General features: G+C 42.2%; 1 protein-coding gene across 5 annotated transcripts in view; it reads left to right on the forward strand.

Moving 5' to 3' along the window:
* The first annotated feature begins 2,014 nt into the window (after nucleotides 1–2,014).
* Slc18b1 (solute carrier family 18 member B1) overlaps nucleotides 2,015–21,053 on the forward strand; it is a 34,211-nt gene continuing 15,172 nt past the window's right edge. For 3 of the 5 annotated variants that reach the window (XM_045159232.1, XM_045159233.1, XM_045159234.1), the window contains exons 1-7: nucleotides 2,444–2,508; nucleotides 4,264–4,406; nucleotides 6,666–6,761; nucleotides 7,254–7,327; nucleotides 8,811–8,958; nucleotides 10,813–10,969; nucleotides 20,811–20,947. In XM_045159232.1, the coding sequence (XP_045015167.1) occupies nucleotides 2,469–2,508; nucleotides 4,264–4,406; nucleotides 6,666–6,761; nucleotides 7,254–7,327; nucleotides 8,811–8,958; nucleotides 10,813–10,969; nucleotides 20,811–20,947 (795 nt within the window). In that variant the 5' untranslated portion in view covers nucleotides 2,444–2,468. Of the gene's footprint in view, nucleotides 2,209–2,443; nucleotides 2,509–4,263; nucleotides 4,407–6,665; nucleotides 6,762–7,253; nucleotides 7,328–8,810; nucleotides 8,959–10,812; nucleotides 10,970–20,810; nucleotides 20,948–21,053 lie in introns of those variants that run through there. The other 2 variants (XM_045159235.1, XM_045159237.1) reach the window with 2 other exon arrangements.

Here is a 21,053-nt window from a genome sequence, read left to right on the forward strand (position 1 = left end):
AGTTAAGTTGTGTTCAGAGTGCTTCCAACCACTCCACCATCTCCTACTTGCCCATCTGGAAATTTTGTCTTAATATTTATTTGTCAGAGAAAGGAGGGAGAGAGAATGGGCATGCTAGGGCCCCAGCTACTGCAAGCAAATTGCAGATGTATGTGCCCCCCCCCCCCTTGTGCATCTGGCTAATGTAGGTCCTGGGGAATTGAACCTGGGTCCTTTGGCTTTGCAGGCAAATGCTAAGCCATCTCTCCAGCCCTGTATCTGGACATTTTTAAATAACCTTCAAGACCCGAAGTCACACTTCCTCCAGCAGTTATCCAGATTTCCATTTGCCAAAGTGCTTTAAAAACTTCAGAAGCCTTTCCTTCCACCCACATTCTCCTCCACCCCTCTGACTTGCAATAACTCCAAAAGCTATCTTCCACTATGGAAGTTGAAGTTTTAAACTGTTGTTTCTACCCCTCCTTGTAAGTAAACTCAGGCGAGGTCTGGGATCCTAGAATCAACACCTTCTACAGCAGTAATTCCTAGCACTTCCCTCCTAGCAAGCACCTATAGGCCCACAGCAAAAGATTAAATCCCATCAAGCACCTATAGGCCCAAAGCAAAAGATTAAATCCCATCTTCCAGATTTGGGCCGGTATGACTCCAGGGAGATTTCCCCTTGCCCCCCTTGTGAAACAGATATCCCATACAAGCAATGTAAGACCCTCCCCTTCCTATTTCTCCACAGATCTTAAAACCTTTTCTTTGGGCTGGAGAGATGGCTTAGCGGTTAAGCGCTTGCCTGTGAAGCCTAAGGACCCCGGTTCGAGGCTCGGTTCCCCAGGTCCCACGTTAGCCAGATGCACAAGGGGGCGCACGTGTCTGGAGTTCGTTTGCAGGGGCTGGAAGCCCTGGCGCGCCCATTCTCTCCCTCTTCCTCTGTCTTTCTCTCTGTCTGTCGCTCTCAAATAAATAAATAAAAAATGACCAAGAAAATATTAAAAAAAAAAACAAAACCAAAAAACCTTTTCTTCCTCTTACTACAGAACTCCCTCCCTACTCTCTCTGGTCTGAACTCATCACCCTTGGTGTTAATAAAACTTTAGGCCCCAAACAAGCTGGCTCACAGGTTTTCTAAATTCTGAACCTAACAAGTACATATTCTGTTATAGAACCCACTGTTTTATATTAAAGTGTTAGTTACTTTATTTTAAAAATATTTATATTTATATTTATTTATTTATTTGAGAGAGACAGAGACAGAATGGGCACATCAGGGCCTCCAGCTGCTGCAAAGAACTCCAGATATTTGTGCCACCTTGTGCATCTGACTTATGTGGACAGCCCTTATTTTTCTTTTCTTTTTTTTTTTGTTTTGTTTTTAAAGCAGGGTCTCACTTTATCCCAGGCTGACCTAAGACTCACTCTGTAGCCCAGGCTCGCCTCGCTAGTTTCGGTTGTATCTTTTTTTTTTTTTTTTTGGTTTTTCGAGGTAAGGTCTCACTCTAGCCCAGGCTGACCTGGAATTCACTATGGAGTCTCAGGGTGGCCTCGAACTCACGGCGATCCTCCTACCTCTGCCTCCCTGTTGTACCTTCTAAAAGGCGGCAAACTACTTGAGTGAGGCCAGAAGCCGGACAGGTTGACTGTCTTTATAAATTGGTGTTTTTGTTTTGCTTTGGCCTCCAAACCAACACTTTCCCAGTTTCCAAACTTCAGATAATAAGCAATAATATCAATAGGATAATAATAATAAGATGATAAGTAAGCCAAGGACAAATGAAACAGGGTGGGGTCAGGGATGTCTTGTGAGTGTAGAGTTGCAGGTGCGTACTTCCACATCTCATCACCAAGATTCAAGGCCAGGCTACACTCGGGTGCAGAGAGGGGGAAAGTGACCTTGCCATCCAAAGTCACCGCGAGCCAGCCCGCCCGAAGCCCGGCGTCCGGCTCGGCGGTGCTCCTCGGTTGTCATTGCAGCAGACAGACTCTGCTCCAGGTGCTCCAGCGGTTAGATGCACTTCCGGCTCTTCCCGGGCTGGTTTGCAAGGACGCCAAGTTGCTTCCATCCTGGAAAACAAACACGCAGAAAAATCTCGTAAATGATCAGGCCCGAGCCTAGGTTCCAAATCCCCTTGCGTCTGTCTTTCAGGCACACGAGATCCGAGTGTCCCCGACTCTCTGGCGAGGATGCAAGGTGGCCGTAGCCGGCAGGGGCGGCCTTCGGTAGGTCAGCAGCGGGCGGGAGGAGCGGCTCCGCCCCGGCCCGGCCCGGCCCGCCCCGCCGCCCGCGCAACCCGCGGCTCCGCGGTCCCCGTAGTCGGTGCCCAGCGCCCCCGGCCCGCGGGTGCCCAGTGCCCAGCCCCGGCCCGGCGTCCCCAGCTCGGGGCACAGCGGGATGCCCGGCCCTGCGCGGCGGCGGGTGGCGGACGGCTGACGACCCCGCGGTCGCGGGCTCGAGCCCAGCGGGCACCGGAGCAGCCGGGATGGACGCGCCGGGCGCCCCGGCTCCCGCGGGGACAGGAGGTGACTCTCGGCGGGCGGCGCGGGGCCGGGAGGCTTAGCTTTGAGCGTCGCGGAGGCTGGGATCTGACGGAGGACTTAAGAGGCCAGCATTTCTTGGGAAGGGTGAAGTTAAGGGAGTGCCTGTAATGTCTTCCCTTTGCGCTGTGTTTTTTAAAAAAATTTCTTTTGTTCATTTGTATTTACTTATTTGAGAGTGACACAGAGAGAAAGAGGCAGATAGGTAAAGAGAGAGAGAGAGAATGGGCGCGCCAGGGCTTCCAGCCCCTGCAAACGAACTCCAGACGCGTGCGCCCCCTTGTGCATCTGGCTAACGTGGGATCTGGGGAACCGAGCCTCGAACCGGGATCCTTCGGCTTCACAGGCAATCGCTTAACCGCTAAGCCATCTCTCCAGCCCAGCGCTGTGTTTTTAAATTGACTGCTGGGGTGTTCGAGAGTGCGCTGGGGGGCTGCAGAGATGGCTTAGCGGTTAAGGCCCTTGCCTGCTGAACCTAAGGACCAAGGAAGGGTTCAGTTCCCCAGAACGCACATAAGCCAGATACATACACATGGTAGCACACTCCTCTGGAGTTCGTTTGCAGTGGCTAGAACCTCTCTTTCTCTCTCATAAATAAATAAAAATTTAAAAGAAGGATGCATTTGCATCAAGTATAACATTAGACCGGCATAAAACATCTTCTTTGGAATATTTGCCAGTATCACTCTTTCTTTCCTTTTTTAAAATTTATTTTATTTTTATTTATTTATTTATTTGAGAGCGACAGAGAGAGAAAAGGCAGAGAGAGAGAGAGAAAGAGAGAGAGGGAGAGAGAATGGGCGTGCCAGGGCCTCCAGCCACTGCAAACGAACTCCCGTCGCGTGCGCCCCCTTGTGCATCTGGCTAACGTGGGACCTGGGGAATCGAGCAGGGTCCTTAGGCTTAACCGCTAAGCCATCTCTCCAGCTCTCATTTCTCTTAACCTGCCCTCATTTCTCTTTTTCATCAACTCCAAATTTCTTACAGGTTCCTTAAGACTTCCTCAACTTGCATAGTTTTCCCCCATGAACTACTATGGTAACTCTGGGAGAAAGAAATAGAGCAAATCGAATACTTTGTTTTCTTCTATTCCCCCCCCCCCCCCTCCGAACCCTTTGAGAGATTTGTTTGGGTGTTTGAAACTGAATAGTTAACTGGGTCTCTAAGTTAGTTGACAGTTTAACCCAGGGAACAGGTGTTAAAGACGTGTGTGTGTGTGTGTGTGTGTGTGTGTGTGTGTGTGTTTAAGGATTGATTTTCATATATGTAGGACTTGTCTTTCCAGAAGCATATGAAGTTCACCAGCTGAATCACAGAGATTATCTTATCCCTTGACTTCAGGGCTGTGTTAGCCTCTCTAATAATCAGTTAACACATTTAAGACGTTATTGCATTCATGCAACATATGAAGCTAGGAGCTTGAGAAACTGGGATATCTTACCTCAGAGAGAGGACACTCTTTGGATCACGCTGGTACTCATTCTTGAAAGAATTTTTTTTTTTTTGGGTAGGGTCTAACTTTCAGCCCAGGCTGACCTGGAATTAACTGTGTAGTCTCAGGGTAGCTTCCAACTCACGGTGATCCTCCTACCTCTGCCTCCAGAGTGCTGGGATTAAAGGTGTGTGCTACCACACCCAGCTTGAAGGAATTTCCTTTAAGACATCTCTCCAGCCCCATCTGTTTGTTTTTCATCCAGAATCCCAGTTAAATCTCTGTAAAGCCATGTATTTGCCTTCCAGGTGATGGCCAGGAAGGGAGTGCCAGAGAGACCTCCTCCATCCGGCTTTCTAGAGAACAGGTTTTTGTGCTGATAGCAGCAGCCTCTTTGGACTTGGGTTGTTCGATGACCTATTCCATCCTTGGACCCTTTTTCCCCAAGGAGGTAAGACATTTTTGTATATTTATGGACCTTGATTCTAAAAAAGCCTTTTGAGTTATTTCATGTTGTCATTTTATAAATGTACCTATAGTATATGTAATGCATGGAGCTTCAACCAAGAGAATATTTCCTAATGAATTCACAATATCAGAATAAGAACTTAGAAAGAACATCCTCTTGGTAGGGAATTCACCTATAATTGACCTTCTAAGCATTACCTTCCTTAACAGGTAGTTCGATAGCTCTTTGTGTTTGCAGCTGGGGAAAAAAAAGACACTTTGAACAACTAATATTGAAATGTTGCTGCACAACTGTGACTACATCTTCTGGTATTTTGGCTTATTAATATTTGGAATTAGGCAGTTGTGGCCCAGTAAATCCATTTATCCATTTGAATGTATTATGGACGTCAGGAGCCATGTTTGCACAAAGAAGGTTTCTTATCAATGTTGCCTGACTGCTTCAAACCACAACCTTTCCTATGGTGTTGGGACCTGTCGATGGTGTCACAGAGAATCACCTCCACAGAGTTCACCTGGAAAACAGAGACCAGGGGTACAATCTAGGGTGAAGGGACCTCATTTGGACAAGTAGAAGCATTGTGCATTTTGTTTTGTGCTCCTTGCCAAAGCCTTGATTTTACAATGCACTGGCAACTCCCCAAATGCCTTGACAGCACACAGTCCTTAATTATGTGGGCAACAAGAGAGGATAAAGTGGCTGTATCAATTACTTTCTCATTCCTGAGACACAATACTTGACAAAAATGAGGGTAAGGGTTGATTTCAGGTTATAGTTCCTCATGGTGGGGAAGCTTTGGAAGTAGGAGCCTGAGGCCGCTGGTCACAGTTCGTCCACAGCGAGGAAGCAGAGTGGTGATCGCGCTGCTCAGGCAGTGCTGTCTCCTTTACACAGCTCAGGACCCCAACCCAGGGGATGGTGCCATCACAGCTAAGGGGGGTCTATCCACATTAATGAACCTAATCAAAAGAATCTGTCCAGGCCAGGCGTGGTGGCCCATGCCTTTAATCCCAGCACTTGGAAGGCAGAGGTAGGAGGATCGCCATGAGTTCAAGGCCAACTTGAGAATATAGAATGAATTCCAGGTCCGCCTGGACTAAAGTGAAACCCTACCTCGGAAAACAAAACAAAACAAAAAAAAAACAACAACCAAAAAAGAATCCGTCCAGGCGGACCTGGAATTTGCTATGTAGTTTCAGGGTGGCCTCGCACTCTTGGTGATCCTCCTACCTACCTCTGCCTCCCAAGTGCTGGAATTGAAGGTGTGTGCCACCCACGTCTGGCAAGAATGTATTTTTAAGAGTTTAGGGGAGAGAGAGAATTGCGTTTCTGTATAAAGTTGTTTGAAATTCTGGTGAAAGAATGTCACTCTTCTGTTCATAAATACTCACTGGTAGCACAATGCCTGCTGTACAGAAGGTGCTTAAAAATTGACTGCTCCAGCTGGAGAGGTGGCTCAGTGGTTAAGGTATTGGCCTGCAGAGCCTGAGGATCCAGGTTTGATTCCTCAGTACCCACATAAAGCCAGATGCACAAGGTGGCTCTTGTGTCTGGAGTTTGTTTGCAGTGGCTAGAGGCACTGGTGCGTACATTCTCTCTCTCTCTCTCTCTCTCTCTCTCTCTCTCTCTCTCTCTCTCACTCCCTCACTCAAACAAATAAACAAAATATTTTTAAAAGTTGACTGTTGACTGATAGGACAGCCACCTGGAGCTCAGGTTTCTAGCTTCATAGTAACCATCTATGGCTTCTGGATGTGCCCTTATTCAAGAAAGTAGATTTTCATATGTCTTATTCAAAATATCTTGAATTTTGATTGACCCTGCCCCTTACCCTGGAGGATTGCATTAAATGTGTAGATTGCTTTTGGTAAGATTGTCATTTTCAAAATACCGGTTCTTCCATTCCAAGAACATGGAATGTCTTTCCGTTTGCTGTGTCTTCTGCAATTTGAAATCACTATATATAAAGGTCTCAAGAAAGCTGGGTATGGTGGCACACACCTTTGATTCCAGCACCCAAGAGGCAGAGGTAGGAGAATCATCGTGAGTTCAAGGCCACCCTGAGACTACATAGTGCATTCCAGGTCAGCCTGAGCTAGAGTGAGACCCTACCTTGAAAAACCAAAATAAATAAATAAGTAAATGTCTCAAGAAAGTGATGTTCTGACCCCATCTTCTCATTTTTCAATATTAATGCTATTTTATCTTTCAAACTTTGTTTCTATTTTTATTTCTTCAAAGGCAGAGAAAAAGGGAGCCAGCAATACCATGATCGGCATGATCTTTGGAAGTTATGCTTTATTTAACTTGTTGGCATCTTTAGTGTTTGGAAAATATGTAAGTATTAACACTCATGTATGTATAGATGTATGTATTTCAATTTTTAACACTTGTATAAGCCAATTTTGTAGCTCATGCCTATATTCTCAGTACTTGAGAGGCTGAGGGAGAAGGATCACTATGAGTTCAAGGCCACACTGGGTTAGAATGAGATCTATCCTCAAAACAAAACAAAAATTGTGTAGTGAGTTATTTTAATTTACTAATTTGGAATTTCCATTGATATAGAAATAGCCACCATTATAGTTTTTATAAATTATGCTACTATTGACAGTTCTAGCCTTAGGATGATTGCTTTTCAACCCCTTCCATAAGTAATTACTTCCCTTCTAAGTAATGTATGTTATAATTATTTTATATAATTATTTTAATATATTATTAATTATACAAGTTTTCCTACAGTTTCATGTTTTCTGACACAGTGGATTTGTTTATGTAAATGTAGACTTGAAGACATAATCCATTTTCCACTCTTGACTTTTTTTGTAGCTTGTTCATATTGGAGCAAAATTCATGTTTATAGCAGGAATGTTTCTTTCAGGAGGAGTCACAGTTCTCTTTGGGTAAGTCAATTTCTGATATTTTTGGGAGCTTATACATATTTTACAATTGATCATCTTCAGTTAAAAATGTTAATGGCCAGGCGTGGTGGTGCACGCCTTTAATCCCAGCACTTGGGAGGCAAAGGTCGAAGGTTGCCGTGAGTTCGAGACTACCCTGAGACTCCATAGTGAATCCCAGGTCAGCCTGGGCTAGAGTGAGACCCTACCTCAAAAAACCAAAAAAAAAAAAAAGTTAATGGACATACTAAATATGTCCATATCTAATAAAAATAAATTTTAAAAATGTTAATGGCTCTTTATATTTGAAGCTTATTTGTAAGCAGAGAATGAGAGGAGAGAGAGAATTTGAATATATGGGCATGCCAGGGCCTCTTTTCACTGCAAATGAACTCCAGATGCATGTGCCACTTTGTGCATCTGGCTTTACGTGGGTACTGGGGAATCGAATCCAGGCTATTAGACTTTGCAAGCAAGTGCTTTTTAACTCAGACCAAGCTCTCCTCTTTTGATGGCAAGAAGATTGTCACAATTCCACTAGGAAGCTCACATTCCTAATAAGTATTAGAGTTACAGAAAGGAAACCCACAATGTCTGGTCATTTAGAAAAAATGATTTATTTTTAAGTTTCATTTTTTAAAAATTTATTTGAGAGAGGCAGAAAGAAGAGATGGAGGGAGGAAGAGAGGGAATGGGAATGTGCCACCATGTGAATCCGGCTTACATAGGTACTGGGGAGTTGAATCTGGGTCCTGAGGCTTCATAGGCAAGAGCTTTAAGTACTGAACTATCCTTCCAGCCATGTCTGGCCTTTTTTTTTTTTTTTTTTTTTTTGAGGCAAGCCCAACTGTCAGGTTCACACTGCTGGCAGAAAATACCCAACCAAGAGAGCAGCTTTTGGGAAAAAAGGGTTTATTTCGGCTTACAGACTCGAGGGGGAAGCTCCTTGATCTGCCATCAAGGGAAAATGATGGCATGAGCAGAGGGTGGATATCACCTCCTAGCCAACATCAGATGGACAACAGCAACAGGAGATTGTGCCAAACACCAGCAAGGGGAAACTGGCTATAACATCCATAAGTCTGCCCCCAACAATACACCACCTCCAGGAGGCATTAATTTCCAAATTGCCATCAGCTGGGGACCTAAGCATTCAGAATACCTAAGCTTATGGGGGACACATGAATCAAACCACCATGCTAACAAACTGCCTTTTTTAATGAAGAGTGAGAGAGTGAGAGAGAATTGGCATGCCAGGGCCTCCAGCCACTACAGTCTTAACTCCAGATGCATGTGCCACCTTGTGTGCATGCACAGCCTTACACATGCATCACCTTGTGCATCTGGCTTATGAGGGCCCTGGAGAATTGAACCTGGGTCCTTTGTTTTGTAGGCAAGCACATTAACTGCTAAGCCATCTCTCCAGCCTAGTTAAATTTTAACCATTGAAATGTTTGTCATTTGAGACTTGTCTTATTCTTTTTAGTGTCTTGGACCAACTTCCAGCAGGACCAGTATTTATCACCATGTGCTTTCTAGTGAGAATGATTGATGCCATAGGCTTTGGTGCAGCCATAACTGCATCGTCTTCCATCCTTGCAAAGGCCTTTCCAAATAATGTGGCAACCATCTTGGTACATAATTTAAACATTTTAAAATTTGAATTTATTTATTATTATTATTATTATTATTATTATTATTATTATTATTATTTTGGTTTTTAGAGGTAGGGTCTTGCTCTAGCCTAGGCTGACCTGGAATGCACTATATAGTCTCAGGGTGGCCTCAAACTCATGGTGATCCTCCTACCTCTGCCTCCTGAGTGCTGGGATTAAAGGCATGTGCCACCATGTCTAGTTTAAAATTTGTATTTTTTATTATTATTGTTGTTGTTGTTTTGTTTTTTTGAGGTAGGGTCTTGCTCTAGCCCAGGCTGACGTGGAATTCCCTATGTAGTCTCAGGGTGGACTTGAACTCATGGTAATCTTCTTATCCCTGCCTCTCAAGTACTGGGATTAAAGAAGTGTACTACCATGCTTGGCTAATTAACATTTATTTAATTGTAAGGAGAGAGAGCAGTCATCCTGCCTCAGCCTCTCAAGTACCAGGATATAGGTGTGAACCACCACACTGCCCTGACCTTGTATATACTTTAATTTTTCAGTTTATTTACTCATTTGTTAGCAGAGAGAGATGGAAGAAAGACTGGGTATGTCAGGGCCTCCAGTCACTGCAAAAGAACCCAGACACATGCATCACTTTGTGCATCTGGCTTTATGTGGATACTGAAGAATTGAACTCAGATTGTTAGGCTTTGCAGGCATATGTCTTTACTGCTAAACCATCTTTCCAGTCCACAAACTTGTATATACGCATATACATATATACATACATACATACACATATGTGTGTGTGTGTGTGTGTATATATGTGTGTGTGTGTATGTGTGTGTGTATTATATATATGTGTGTATATATATACACACACACACACACACACACACACATATATATACACATATACATATACACACACACACACACACACACACATACACACACACATATACATACATACATACAGGCTTTTTGAGGTAGGATCTTGTTCTAGCCCAGGCTGACCTGGAAGTCATTATGTATATGTCACATACTTACAACTGTTCCTTTAAGTTGAGTTCTTATACGTGGATGTCCATGTCAGAGAGCGCATGCATAATGTAATGTTGACAGCCAAATTGTCACCTGCACTCAGCCACCCACAGTGCAGGAGAGAGACTTCCCAAGAGCTTTGGCAGTGGAGTGTTTGGCATCTTCAGGTTTAAATTTGCTCATTTCTTCTAAAAAGTGAGATCAAGAAACTACTGTTTCACAAAGCTAGCTGTTAAAGACAAAAAAGAAAACAAGATAAAACAAAAACCCAGGCACAGAGGCACATGACTTTAATCTCAGCACTCGGTAGGCTGAGGTAGTAAGATTGCCATGAGTTCAAGGCCAGCCTGGGCTAAAGTAAAACCCTGCTTAAAAAAATAAAAATAAAAAAACGCCTGAAACCAAAGCAAAACAAAACTCAGAGTGCTATTTGCCCATTTTTCCTGTTGGGTGGTTCATTTTTTTTTTCTCACTGTAGTAGCTCTCTGGATGTCTCTGGGAAATAAGCTCTTGTTCGTACTTCTTGTTTCTCATGTGTTCCTTGACTGGTTACTATGCATTGATTTTTCTCATTCTTCAGCAATTACTTTTATGTTTTCTGCATTTCATCTCATAAGTAGAAACCCTTCCATGCCATAAAATTTTTTGAAAACTCGAATTTTATTTTTCTAGTACTTTTATTTAAATATGTAGGCTTAAATTTTTGGTCCTCTTGAATTTGTGTGTTTATATGTAAACAGTGAAACAGGTAGAATTTTTTTTTTTCAGGTAGCATGCTTTTAATTCTACAAAATATGTAAGCTAAAATGTATTAACTAACTTTTGTTTTTCCATTTTTAGGGAAGCCTTGAGGTTTTTTCTGGACTCGGGCTAGTGGTAGGTCCTCCTTTAGGTGGCTTTTTGTATCAGTCCTTCGGCTATGAGGTGCCTTTTATTTTTCTGGGTTGCATAGTTCTGCTGATGATCCCGCTCAACCTATGTATTTTGCCCAATTATGGTAAGTCCACACTTACTACTCTTTTTATTTTCTTGTTTATTTATTTATTATTATTTTTTGAGGTAGGGTCTCACTCTAGCTCAAACTGACCTGGAATTCACTATGTAGTCTCAGAGTGGCCTTGAACTCACAGGAATCCTACCTTAGCTCACCCAGGGAGGCACAAAACACTGTGGTCTCATCAGGTATTCATGGCTCATTTGTAGTTCCTTCTGTCTGGATGAAACAGCGTAAGTATGGTTGCTTGGTAACATAGTGGACATAGCTTACAAATTCACTGGGGGTCAGAGAACTGAGCAGGAGAAAATAGAGAGAGGAGAGGCAACACCACACTGGGCCACAAGGGGGTGTTTGTTTGCTTTCCAAGTGTAGATACTTGGATGATAACTAAGAAATAGACATGAGGTCAGACTTCTTGAAAAAAAAAAAAAATTGGGTTGGAGAGATAGCTTAGCAGTTAAGGTGCTTGCCTGAAAAGCCAAAAGACTCAGGTTCCCTTCCCCAAGACCCACATAAAGCCAGATGTACAAGATGGTACATGTGTTTGACATTCATTTGCAGTAGCTAGAGGCCCTGGCATGCCCATTCTCTCTTCTTGTAAACAATAAATAAAAATGAAAAAAAAATTAATTATCACATTTCATAATGGGAAAACGTTTGCTAAAACAGACAAAGTAATTCAGAATTGAGTATTTAGAACTTTGTCATTAGGCCGCAGGTTGGCTTTGTGGTAGAAGAAATTTCACAAAGAGGTGGGAGTGGTGGCACATGCCTTTAATCCCAGCACTCAGGGGAGCAGACGTAGGAGGCTCGTCATGAGTTCGAGGGTACCCTGAGACCACATAGTGAATTCCATGTCAGCCTGGGTCAGAGCAAGATCCTACCTCAAAAAATCAAAAAACAAACAAACAAAATAAACCAAGAGATTTCACAAGGAACCAAGGCCCAGATGAGTCTCGAAAACCGTTTCTGCTGTGTAAGCCTTTACCAGCGAGACAGCGTGACCCCGAGTCTCCCCCCGTCTATGTAGCAGCACCCTGCTTGTGTGTTATCTGCTTAGTGCAACCGTAGGCACAGACGCTCCTGAACAAACAGCTCTCTCTTCTTTCTTGTCACTGAGTTATTGCAAAGAAATTTTTTGTTTGTGTTCCAAAACCATGTAACCTTAGAAACCTGCAAGCCACCAGTAGTATCATGAATCCAGGATGACGTTGGATGCCTGCTATACTGTCTTTAAAATCCCTGGGCTAGCAGAGCTCAGTGCTCCGGCTTTGGATGTTAGTGTCCTGAGTCCATGTTGGCATGAATCACTTTTCTAATCCTCTGTCTCTGGTGCCATCTCTGTGTGACTCAGTCTCCCTAACAGCTTCAACAACTGCCACTCTTGGAGATCTGGCCTCATGTTTCATCCCTCCCCCAGCTGTGTATCTTTTGCAGTAATTTCCACTGGCCTAGTTAAGTTACCTGGTACTTATTTCTCTTCATTTCTGTTGTTTCTCAACTTAAACTGTCCTACGTGCTTAACCAAACTTAAAGTTCCTGCTAATTATCTTCTTGTCAGTATCCTAAAACAGGTTTGATATTTGCCTTTATCTGTGAAAATACCTCTTATGTAGGTGGAATAGAAAAAATATTATTTAAAAACAGTCCTGAGATTGGTGACATTGATCATCAGTTCACAAGCCTGAAGATGCAGCTGTTGATGGAGTGCTTGTCTTGCATGTACAAAGCCCCGGGTTTAGTCCCAAGTACCCATAACCTGAGTATGGTGGTGCATGTCTGTAACCCCAGAACTTGGGGGAAGGAGCAGGAGGATCAGAATGTCAAAGTCATTCTAGGCTATACAGTATGCTTGAGGCCAGTTGTGTGGCACATGTTAAAACCACGTCTCAAGAAAACATGAGGAACTGGGAAAACTGCTCAGTGGGTAAAGTGCTGGCTATGCAAGCAAGAGGACCTGAATTAATATCTCCAGCAGCCACAAGAAAATGCTAGATGTGGCAGTGTCCACCTGGAGGCCCAGTGTTGGAGGAGAAGCCAAAACAGGAGAACCATTAGCACTTGTCTAGCTGAATTGGTAGCTTTAGGTTCAGTGAGAGAATATGCCTAAGAAAATATGGTAGAGGATGATTGAGGAAGACACCTGCCATCAGCCTCTGACTTTCACATGTACCCAAACACATATGTGAGCCCACACAAATACATCACATATGTACACATACAAAAAAAGCTAAAACTATAAATTCAGAATTGGGTATTCTCCTTAAAGAGTTTTCTTAAAACTATTGATTTAGGACTGGATAGATGCCTTACCAGTTAAGGCATTTGCCATGAAGCCTAACAACCTGGGTTCAATTTGCTAGTACCCACATAAAGCTAAATGCACAAAGTGGTACATGCATCAGGAGTTCATTTGCAGTGGCTAGAGGCCATGGAACCCCCAATATTTCCTCTCTCTCTGCTTGCAAATAAATAAATAAATAAGTAAATAAATGAAAATTTAAAAAAATATAAATTTAGGAAAGTTTGTATACAAACAACAGATAGAAAATTAAACAGATTTTAACTGGGAATGGTGGCACATGCCTTTAATCCCAACACTTAAGAGGAAGAGGTAGGAGGATCACTGTGAGTTAGAGGCCAGCCTTGGACTACAGAGTAAGATTCAGGTGAGCCTAGGCTTGAGGAAAAAAAGAGGGGGGGGGAATTAAACAGATTTAAATTTTTTTTTTTTTTACAATATTGGAAGAATTAGGTATTCCACATTCAATTTAGACCCATGGACAGTGTGGTTTCACTCTGAGTGTTAACAGCCACTCTCTTCTCTCCTCATCAGTTTCTTCCTCCTGAACACTTTAAAGAAATATCTGTAAAGATAAAGTCATATATATCATTCCTTTTGTTAAAATGACAAACTTAAGAGCTCTACTTGACTTCATGGTGACACTTACTAATAACAATAGATCATATATGATTTTCTCCCTTCTACATGGGCATATGTTCCAAAGCCACCACTGGACCCTGTCACCAAAGAGAGGACCGAGCCACCAAGGAAAGGACTAAGCTTGAATTATACTGTGTTTGTTTATATACATATATGCCTGTGGTAAGGTTTACTTTAAAGGGCCAGGTGTGCTGGCACACAACTTTAGTCCCAGTACTCTGGAGGCTAAGGTTGGATGATCACCATGTGGTAGAGGCCAGTCTGGGCTACAGAGTAAATTCCAGGTCAGCCTGGGCTAGATTGAGACTCTACCTTGAAGAAAAATAAAAACAAAGCAACAACAATTGAATACTGAGAAAGTTTACTTTATAAATTAGGCCCAGTAAGAGATTAGCAATTATACTGAAACTAAACAGTACTATAATTAAATACAATTATAATTACAAATTATTATAATTAAAGTTACTTAAAACTTAGAAGTTGTTGTTTCTGGAATTTTTCATTTATTATTTTCAGAGCATGTCTGACTAGGAGGATCTACAATCAAGAAAGCAAAACTGCAGTATTTGAAAATTGTTATGAGAGAGAGTAGATTTAAATGTTCTTGTTACAGAAAATGACATAATGCATTTGTTAAATGTAAGGAAAGTGTAAGAGAAAAGCAAAAGAGAACACGGGCCTTTGATCTCTACAGACAGCTTATTCAGAGAAAACAGTGAGGGGCAGCAACCTTCTCGCGGGATGGAGGCTGAAGCACTGGTCCAGGCTGAGGTGCAAGCTTATAAGGAGGATCCTAAGAAAAACAGACTGTACCAGCTGCAGGTCCAAGGGATGTACATAAGGAACTCTGGTTATTTGTGTCCTTGCTCAGAATAAGCTTTTTAGCCAAATTGTCTAGGGAGGATAATCCATCAGATGGCTTTTGTTCCCTCAAGGTTTTCTGAGCTGAGGGAAGTTTACCTTGTCATTCAGGAGTGGACAGGCCTGTTAAGACATGCTTCTGAAGTTTCTGTATCGTTGTTGGTCTTAGGGAGAGTTATCAACTCTTTAGTTCCCTCTAGTTTTCAGATGAGGCTATTAGTCCTTCATTAAGAATTTTGATTTGCTCAATATCTTCATGCATATATTAAGACAGTTGTACACCACAAACATACAATTTTAATTGTAAATTTAAATCATACATCTTAAAAAAATTTTTTTTTTTTTAGGTAGGGTCTCACTCTGGCCCAGGCTGACCTAGAATTCTCTATGTAGTCTGAGTGCTGTCTCCTGAGTGCTGAGATTAAAGGCATGTGCCACCATGCCCAGCTATTTTTTTTTTTTAAATTGAGGCAGAGATAGAGAAATTGGGTATGCCAGGATCTCCTGCCATTGCAAAGAAACTCCAGATACATGAAATTTTAATTGTAAATTACAATAATACATCCTTAAGAAAACAAATTCTTTGTTTTATTTATTTATTTTGGTTTTTCAGTTTTTCAAGGTAGGGTCTCACTCTAGCTCAGGCTGACCTGGAATTCACTATGTAGTCTCAAGCTGGTCTCAAACTCATGGCAATCCTCCTATCTCTGCCTATCTAGTGCTGGGATTAATGGAGTGTGCCACCATGCCTGGCTATAATTTTTTTTTAACTTTTATTTATTGAAACAGAGACAGACAGAAAGGCAGAGGGCATCCAGCCACCACAAATGAACTCCAGATTGCACATGCCACTTTGTGCATCTGGCTTTATGTGGGTATTGGGGAATTGAACCCTGGGCCATCAGGCTTTGGAAGCAAGTGCCTTTAATTGCTGAGCCATCTCTGCAGCCCACATCCTATTCTTGTTTTAAAAATTTTTTTAATTTAATTTAATTTTATTTTTTATCTTTTCACAATTTTTATTAACATTTTCCATGATTATAAAAAAATATCCCATGATAATACCCTCCCCCCCGCACTCTCCCCTTTGAAATTCCATTCTCCATCATAGTACTTCCCCATCTCAATCATTGTAGTTACATATATACAATACCAACCTATTAAGTACCCTCCTCCCTTCCTTGCTCTTCCCTTTATATCTCCTTTTTAACTTACTGGCCTCTGCTACTAAGTATTTTCCTTCTCACACAGAAACCTAATCATTTGTAGCTAGGATCCACATATGGGGGAGAACATGTGGCGCTTGGCTTTCTGGGCCTATTCTTTTTAAATGCAGGGTCTTGCTAGGTATCCCCAGCTGGCCTTGAATTCACCATGTAGTCTAAGCTGGCTTCAAGTTCATGGTGATCCTCTTGCCTCTATACGTTCCTGGTTCTGGGGTTACATGTACACGCTGTCATGCTTATAATTAATCCTTAAATCCTTGAGTGTTCCCACTGAAGAGCTGTCTTAAAAATATTATTTTAGAGGGAGGGAATTACCATGGGATATTTTTTTATAATCATGGAAAATACTAATAAAAATTTTAAAAAATATTATTTTAGGAATGTTAGTATGCAAATCACAACTAGAAATGTTCTTTCATTGTGACAATATTGGAAGAATTAGGTATTCCACATTCCTTTGAGACCCACAGACAACATGGACTTTATATCCTAAAAAACATTAGGAGCTTTTGCTAGATTTACGTAGAAGAATCGCATGATCTGGACTTTCCTATCCTTAACCCTTACCCATCCAATGTACTTAATTTCTACGACCTCTTCCTTTAAACTCATAAACCCAGAAAGGATCACGCTGGGCAAGGACATGTGACAAGATGATGGAGCATGTCATGAAATATGTAAGGAGTCTAAGCAATCACACAGAAGTCCACAGAGAGTGAGACTCAGAGCCAGACAGGGAAAGAGAAAGAAGGTGTGGCAGAAAGAGAGAGAGAGAGACAGAGAGGGGGGGGGGAGGGAGAGAGAGGGAGAGGGAAAAAGAACAAGAGAAAGAGATAACTTCTGTGGCCTGTTAAGGGGACCAGCTAGAAGTAGTTTTCCTAAGCCTTCTCCATCATGGGACTAAGTGTGAAGTAGTGCCATATTGCTCCTTATCTGTCCTTCCTTCCTTTCTTCTTCTTAATTTTATTTTTTTAAATTGAAAACTTCCATAATTGTAAACAATATTCCATGGTAATCCCCTCTCTCCACCCACTCCCCCCCCCTTTTTTGTTTTTAGAGGGAGGGTCTCGCTCTAGCCCAGGCTGACCTGGAATTCACTATGAAGTCTCAAGGTGTCCTTGAACTCACGGCATCCCTCCTACCTCTTCCTCCTGAGTGCTGGGATTAAAGCCCGGCTCCCCTTTGCAACTTTACTCTCCATCATAGCTCCTCCCCCTCGCAGTCAGTCTCTCTTTTATTTTGATGTCACCATCTGTTCTTCCTCTCATGATGGTCTTGTGTAGGTGGTGTCCAGGCACTGTGAGGTTGTGGATATTCAGGCCACTGGAGGAACTGCTGCTGCTGCTGCTTCTTTTCTTTTCCTTTTTTCTTTTCTTTTTTTTTTTTTTTTGGTAAGGTTTCACTCTAGTCCAGGCTGACCTAGAATTCATTATGTAGTCTCTCAGGCTGGCCTTGAACTCACAGTAATCCTCTTACCTCAGCCTCCCTAGTGCTGAATCTATTTTATTTTTTATTATTTTTATAACTTTAAAAAATTAACTTCCATATTTAAATTAAATTTAATTTTTATTTATTTATTTATTTGACAGAGAAAGAGATAGAGAGAGAATGGGCACACCAGGGCCTCCAGCCATTGCTAACGAACTCCAGACGCATGCACCCCTCTTGAGCATCTGGCTTACGTGGGTCCTGGGGAATTGAATCGGGGTCCTTTGGCTTTTCAGGCAAACAGCTTAACCACTAAGACATCCCCACAGCCCGCAAGCTATTTTAAAACAAAAAATCTGGGCTGGAGAGGACTCAGTGGTTAAGACACTTGCCTGCAAAACCTAATGACCCCGGGTTTGCTTCCCCAGTATCCACAGAAAGCCAGATGCACAAAGTGGCCCATGCATCTGGAGTTCTTTGCAGTCGCTAGAGGCCCTGGTGTGACCATTCTCTCACCCTCTCTTTCTCTCTTTTCTTTTTTTTCTTTTTCCAAGGTAGGGTCTCTTTCCATCTAGCCCAGGCAAAACTGGAATTCACTATAGTCTCAAGGTGACCTTGAACCGATGGCAGTTCTCCTACCTCTGCCTCCAAAGTGCTACGTTAAAGGTGTGCACCACCATGACAGGCTTCTCTGTCTCTCTCTGCTTGTAATTAAATAAATCAAAAATCAAAAATCAAAAATCAAAAAAAAAAAAAAAAAAACAAAAACAGCTAACAATCTTACACAGTTCAAAATTCATCCGAGATGGTCTCCCTGCTAGCAATATCTTGTCAAGTCACAAGGTGGCGCTTGTCCACTCTAAGTTGAACTGCATGCTCTGGTTTAATTTTTTTTTTTTTTTTTTTTTTTTGTTTTTCGAGGTAGGGTTTCACTCTAGCCCAGGCTGACCTGGAATTCACTATGGAGTCTCAGGGTGGCCTCGAACTCATGGCGATCCTCCTACCTCTGCCTCCCGCTGGGATTAAAGGCGTGCGCCACCACGACCGGCTCTGGTTTCATTTTTTTTTTCAATTTTTTTTTTTTTATTAACAACTTCCATGATTATATAAAAAAAATCCCATGGTAATACCCTCCCTCCCCTGACTTTACTCTTTGAAACACTGATCTCCCCATCTCAATCAGTCTCTCTTTTATTTTGATGTTATGATCTTTTCCTCCTATTATGACGGTCTTGTGTAGGTAGTGTCAGGCACTGTGGATATCCAGACCATTTTGTGTCTGGGGGGAGCACGTTTTAAGGAGTTCTCCCCTTCCTTTGGCTCTTACATTCATTTTGCCACCTCTTCCACAATCCTGGCATGCTCTGGTTTCTGAGGCCAAACTTCAGGCCTTGCTGTTTAATTGACTAATACATAACACCAGTGTTTAAGTTTATCGTGAACAAGCCTGGAGAGCATTACATAAAATGGTTGAGCCAAACTTAGTGAAATTTTGGACTTTGCCTATATTTTATTATTTTTACATTTTTTTTTTTTAACAGATGTGATGGTTGCTCTGGGGAAAATGTGGATACACGAGGTCTAATTCTGGCCTCAATACATTTCCAAGTCAACATATGGCATCATCTCTGGACAGGGTCACTACAATTGCCTTGTAGTTAGTCCCTCTTAACCATAGGCCACAGAACTCACTTCTTATCCCTTCGCCTCCCACGTGCCTGCATGTCGGTCTATGTGTGGAATTCTTTGTGGTTTCTCAGACTTTTTATACTTTAATGAGGTTCTCCATAGTCTTATCACTGTATCCTCTGCAGATGATGTCTCTTGAGTCTTTTAACCATATCCCTGGCTTATGGTTCCTTGCTTGTTGTTTGCTTATCTCAAGCTCATTCTTTAGGCTCCGGCTTAGATAGCATTACTTTGGAAGACTTTCCTATGCAGCCCTTCTCAGTCTCATGTCCCCATAGGCACCCTCTTGCCCTGTTCTACCAACTCCTCTGAAAGGTTGGGCTCTGGGTCTTTCTTGCCTATATCTGTACTTTCAGCAGTTTGCATGGTACCCTAGCTCATCAAAGAGTTTGTTCAGTAAATTAATTGGAAGATAAAGTTACCAAACGGTAGTGCAGAATACAACTATATATTTAACATTAAGTTGTAGTGAGAAAGATAATATTAATGGTTGAATCAGGGCTTAAGGTAGATCTTACAGAGTAGAACTTGAAAAATTAATGGGAAAAAATAGCAGTCATTCACAATGACAGGAGGTAGTCATGTGGTGTACGTGTTGGATTATCATTGGGAGAATGATAGGAAATGGGATTGGATCGCAAATGACCTTGAGTGGCTGACACTAATATACATAGGACCTAGTAACATCTCCTGAAGGTATGCTTTGGCAACAAAAAAACAGTGACACCTTTTCTCCCCTGTTACTAGAAAATGCAGGTTCCTCCTTAAGCACACACTCACTGCTCCTAGGTTAAAATGCTGGCAAATCAGGCTTTGTGTATTCTCTGTCGCATCCAGGGGTGGCCTGCTTTTAGGAAATAACCAAACCTAACACCCCCTTCCTCCCCTCACACTCTGATTCTAGCTTATTGTTTTCACATTTGAAAAATTAACTTTAAAAAATGTTTATATATTTGCAAGCACAGAGAGATAGGAGAGAGATAGACAGAGAGAATGGGGATGCCAGGGCCTCCCAGTCATTGCCAACAAACTCAAGTTGCGTGTACCACTTTGTGCATCTGGCTTTACATGGGTACTGGGGAATTGAACCAGGGTCATTAGACTTTGTAGGCAAGCACCTGAACCTCTGAACCATCTCTCCAGCCCTGAAAAATTAACTTTGAATTAAGTTGAATGTAACTTCTAAATTTGAATAACTTAGACATAGATCAGGCAACTCAGAAATGCAGTTAATTTTTTAAAAAAAATTTGTTCATTTTTATTTATTTATTTTTATTTTTTTTAATTTAAAAAATTTTATTAACATTTTCCATGATTATAAAAAATATCCCATGGTAATTCCCTCCCTCCCCACATTTTTATTTATTTGAGAGTGACAGAGAGAGAAAGAGGCAGATAGAGAGAAAGAATGGGCACACCAGGGCTTCCAGCCACTGCAAACAAACTCCAGACGTGTGCGCCCTCTTGTGCATCTGGCTAACGTGGGTCCTGGAGAATCGAGCCTTGAACCGGGGTCCTTAGGCTTCACAGGCAAGTGCTTAACCACTAAGCCACCTCTCCAGCCTGAAATGCAGTTATTTTGATTATCCAGACCAGTCATATTACTAGTTTTGTTTTTCAAAGTAAGTTAAGAGACACAGTTAAGAGAGGCTAACTGCTATGATGTATTTCTATTATCATTTTTAACCCAAAGAGTCAGATCCAGGTGAACACTCCTTCTGGAAGCTTGTCACTTTGCCCAAGGTCAGCTTTATAGCTCTCATCATCACCTCGCTCAGCTCCTGCTTTGGCTTCCTGGATCCCATTCTGTCTCTCTTTGTTTTGGAAAAGGTAAGTAGCCTGATTGTTGCAGAGCTCTATGGCTGGTGGACATAACCTCTTGCTGTTGGGGAAAAAATCATTTCTTTAGGGAAAGGCCTTGGGTACCAGGATAGAT

This window comes from Jaculus jaculus, chromosome 9, assembly GCF_020740685.1.
Source record: "Jaculus jaculus isolate mJacJac1 chromosome 9, mJacJac1.mat.Y.cur, whole genome shotgun sequence".
Classification (NCBI taxonomy): Eukaryota; Metazoa; Chordata; class Mammalia; order Rodentia; family Dipodidae; genus Jaculus; species Jaculus jaculus.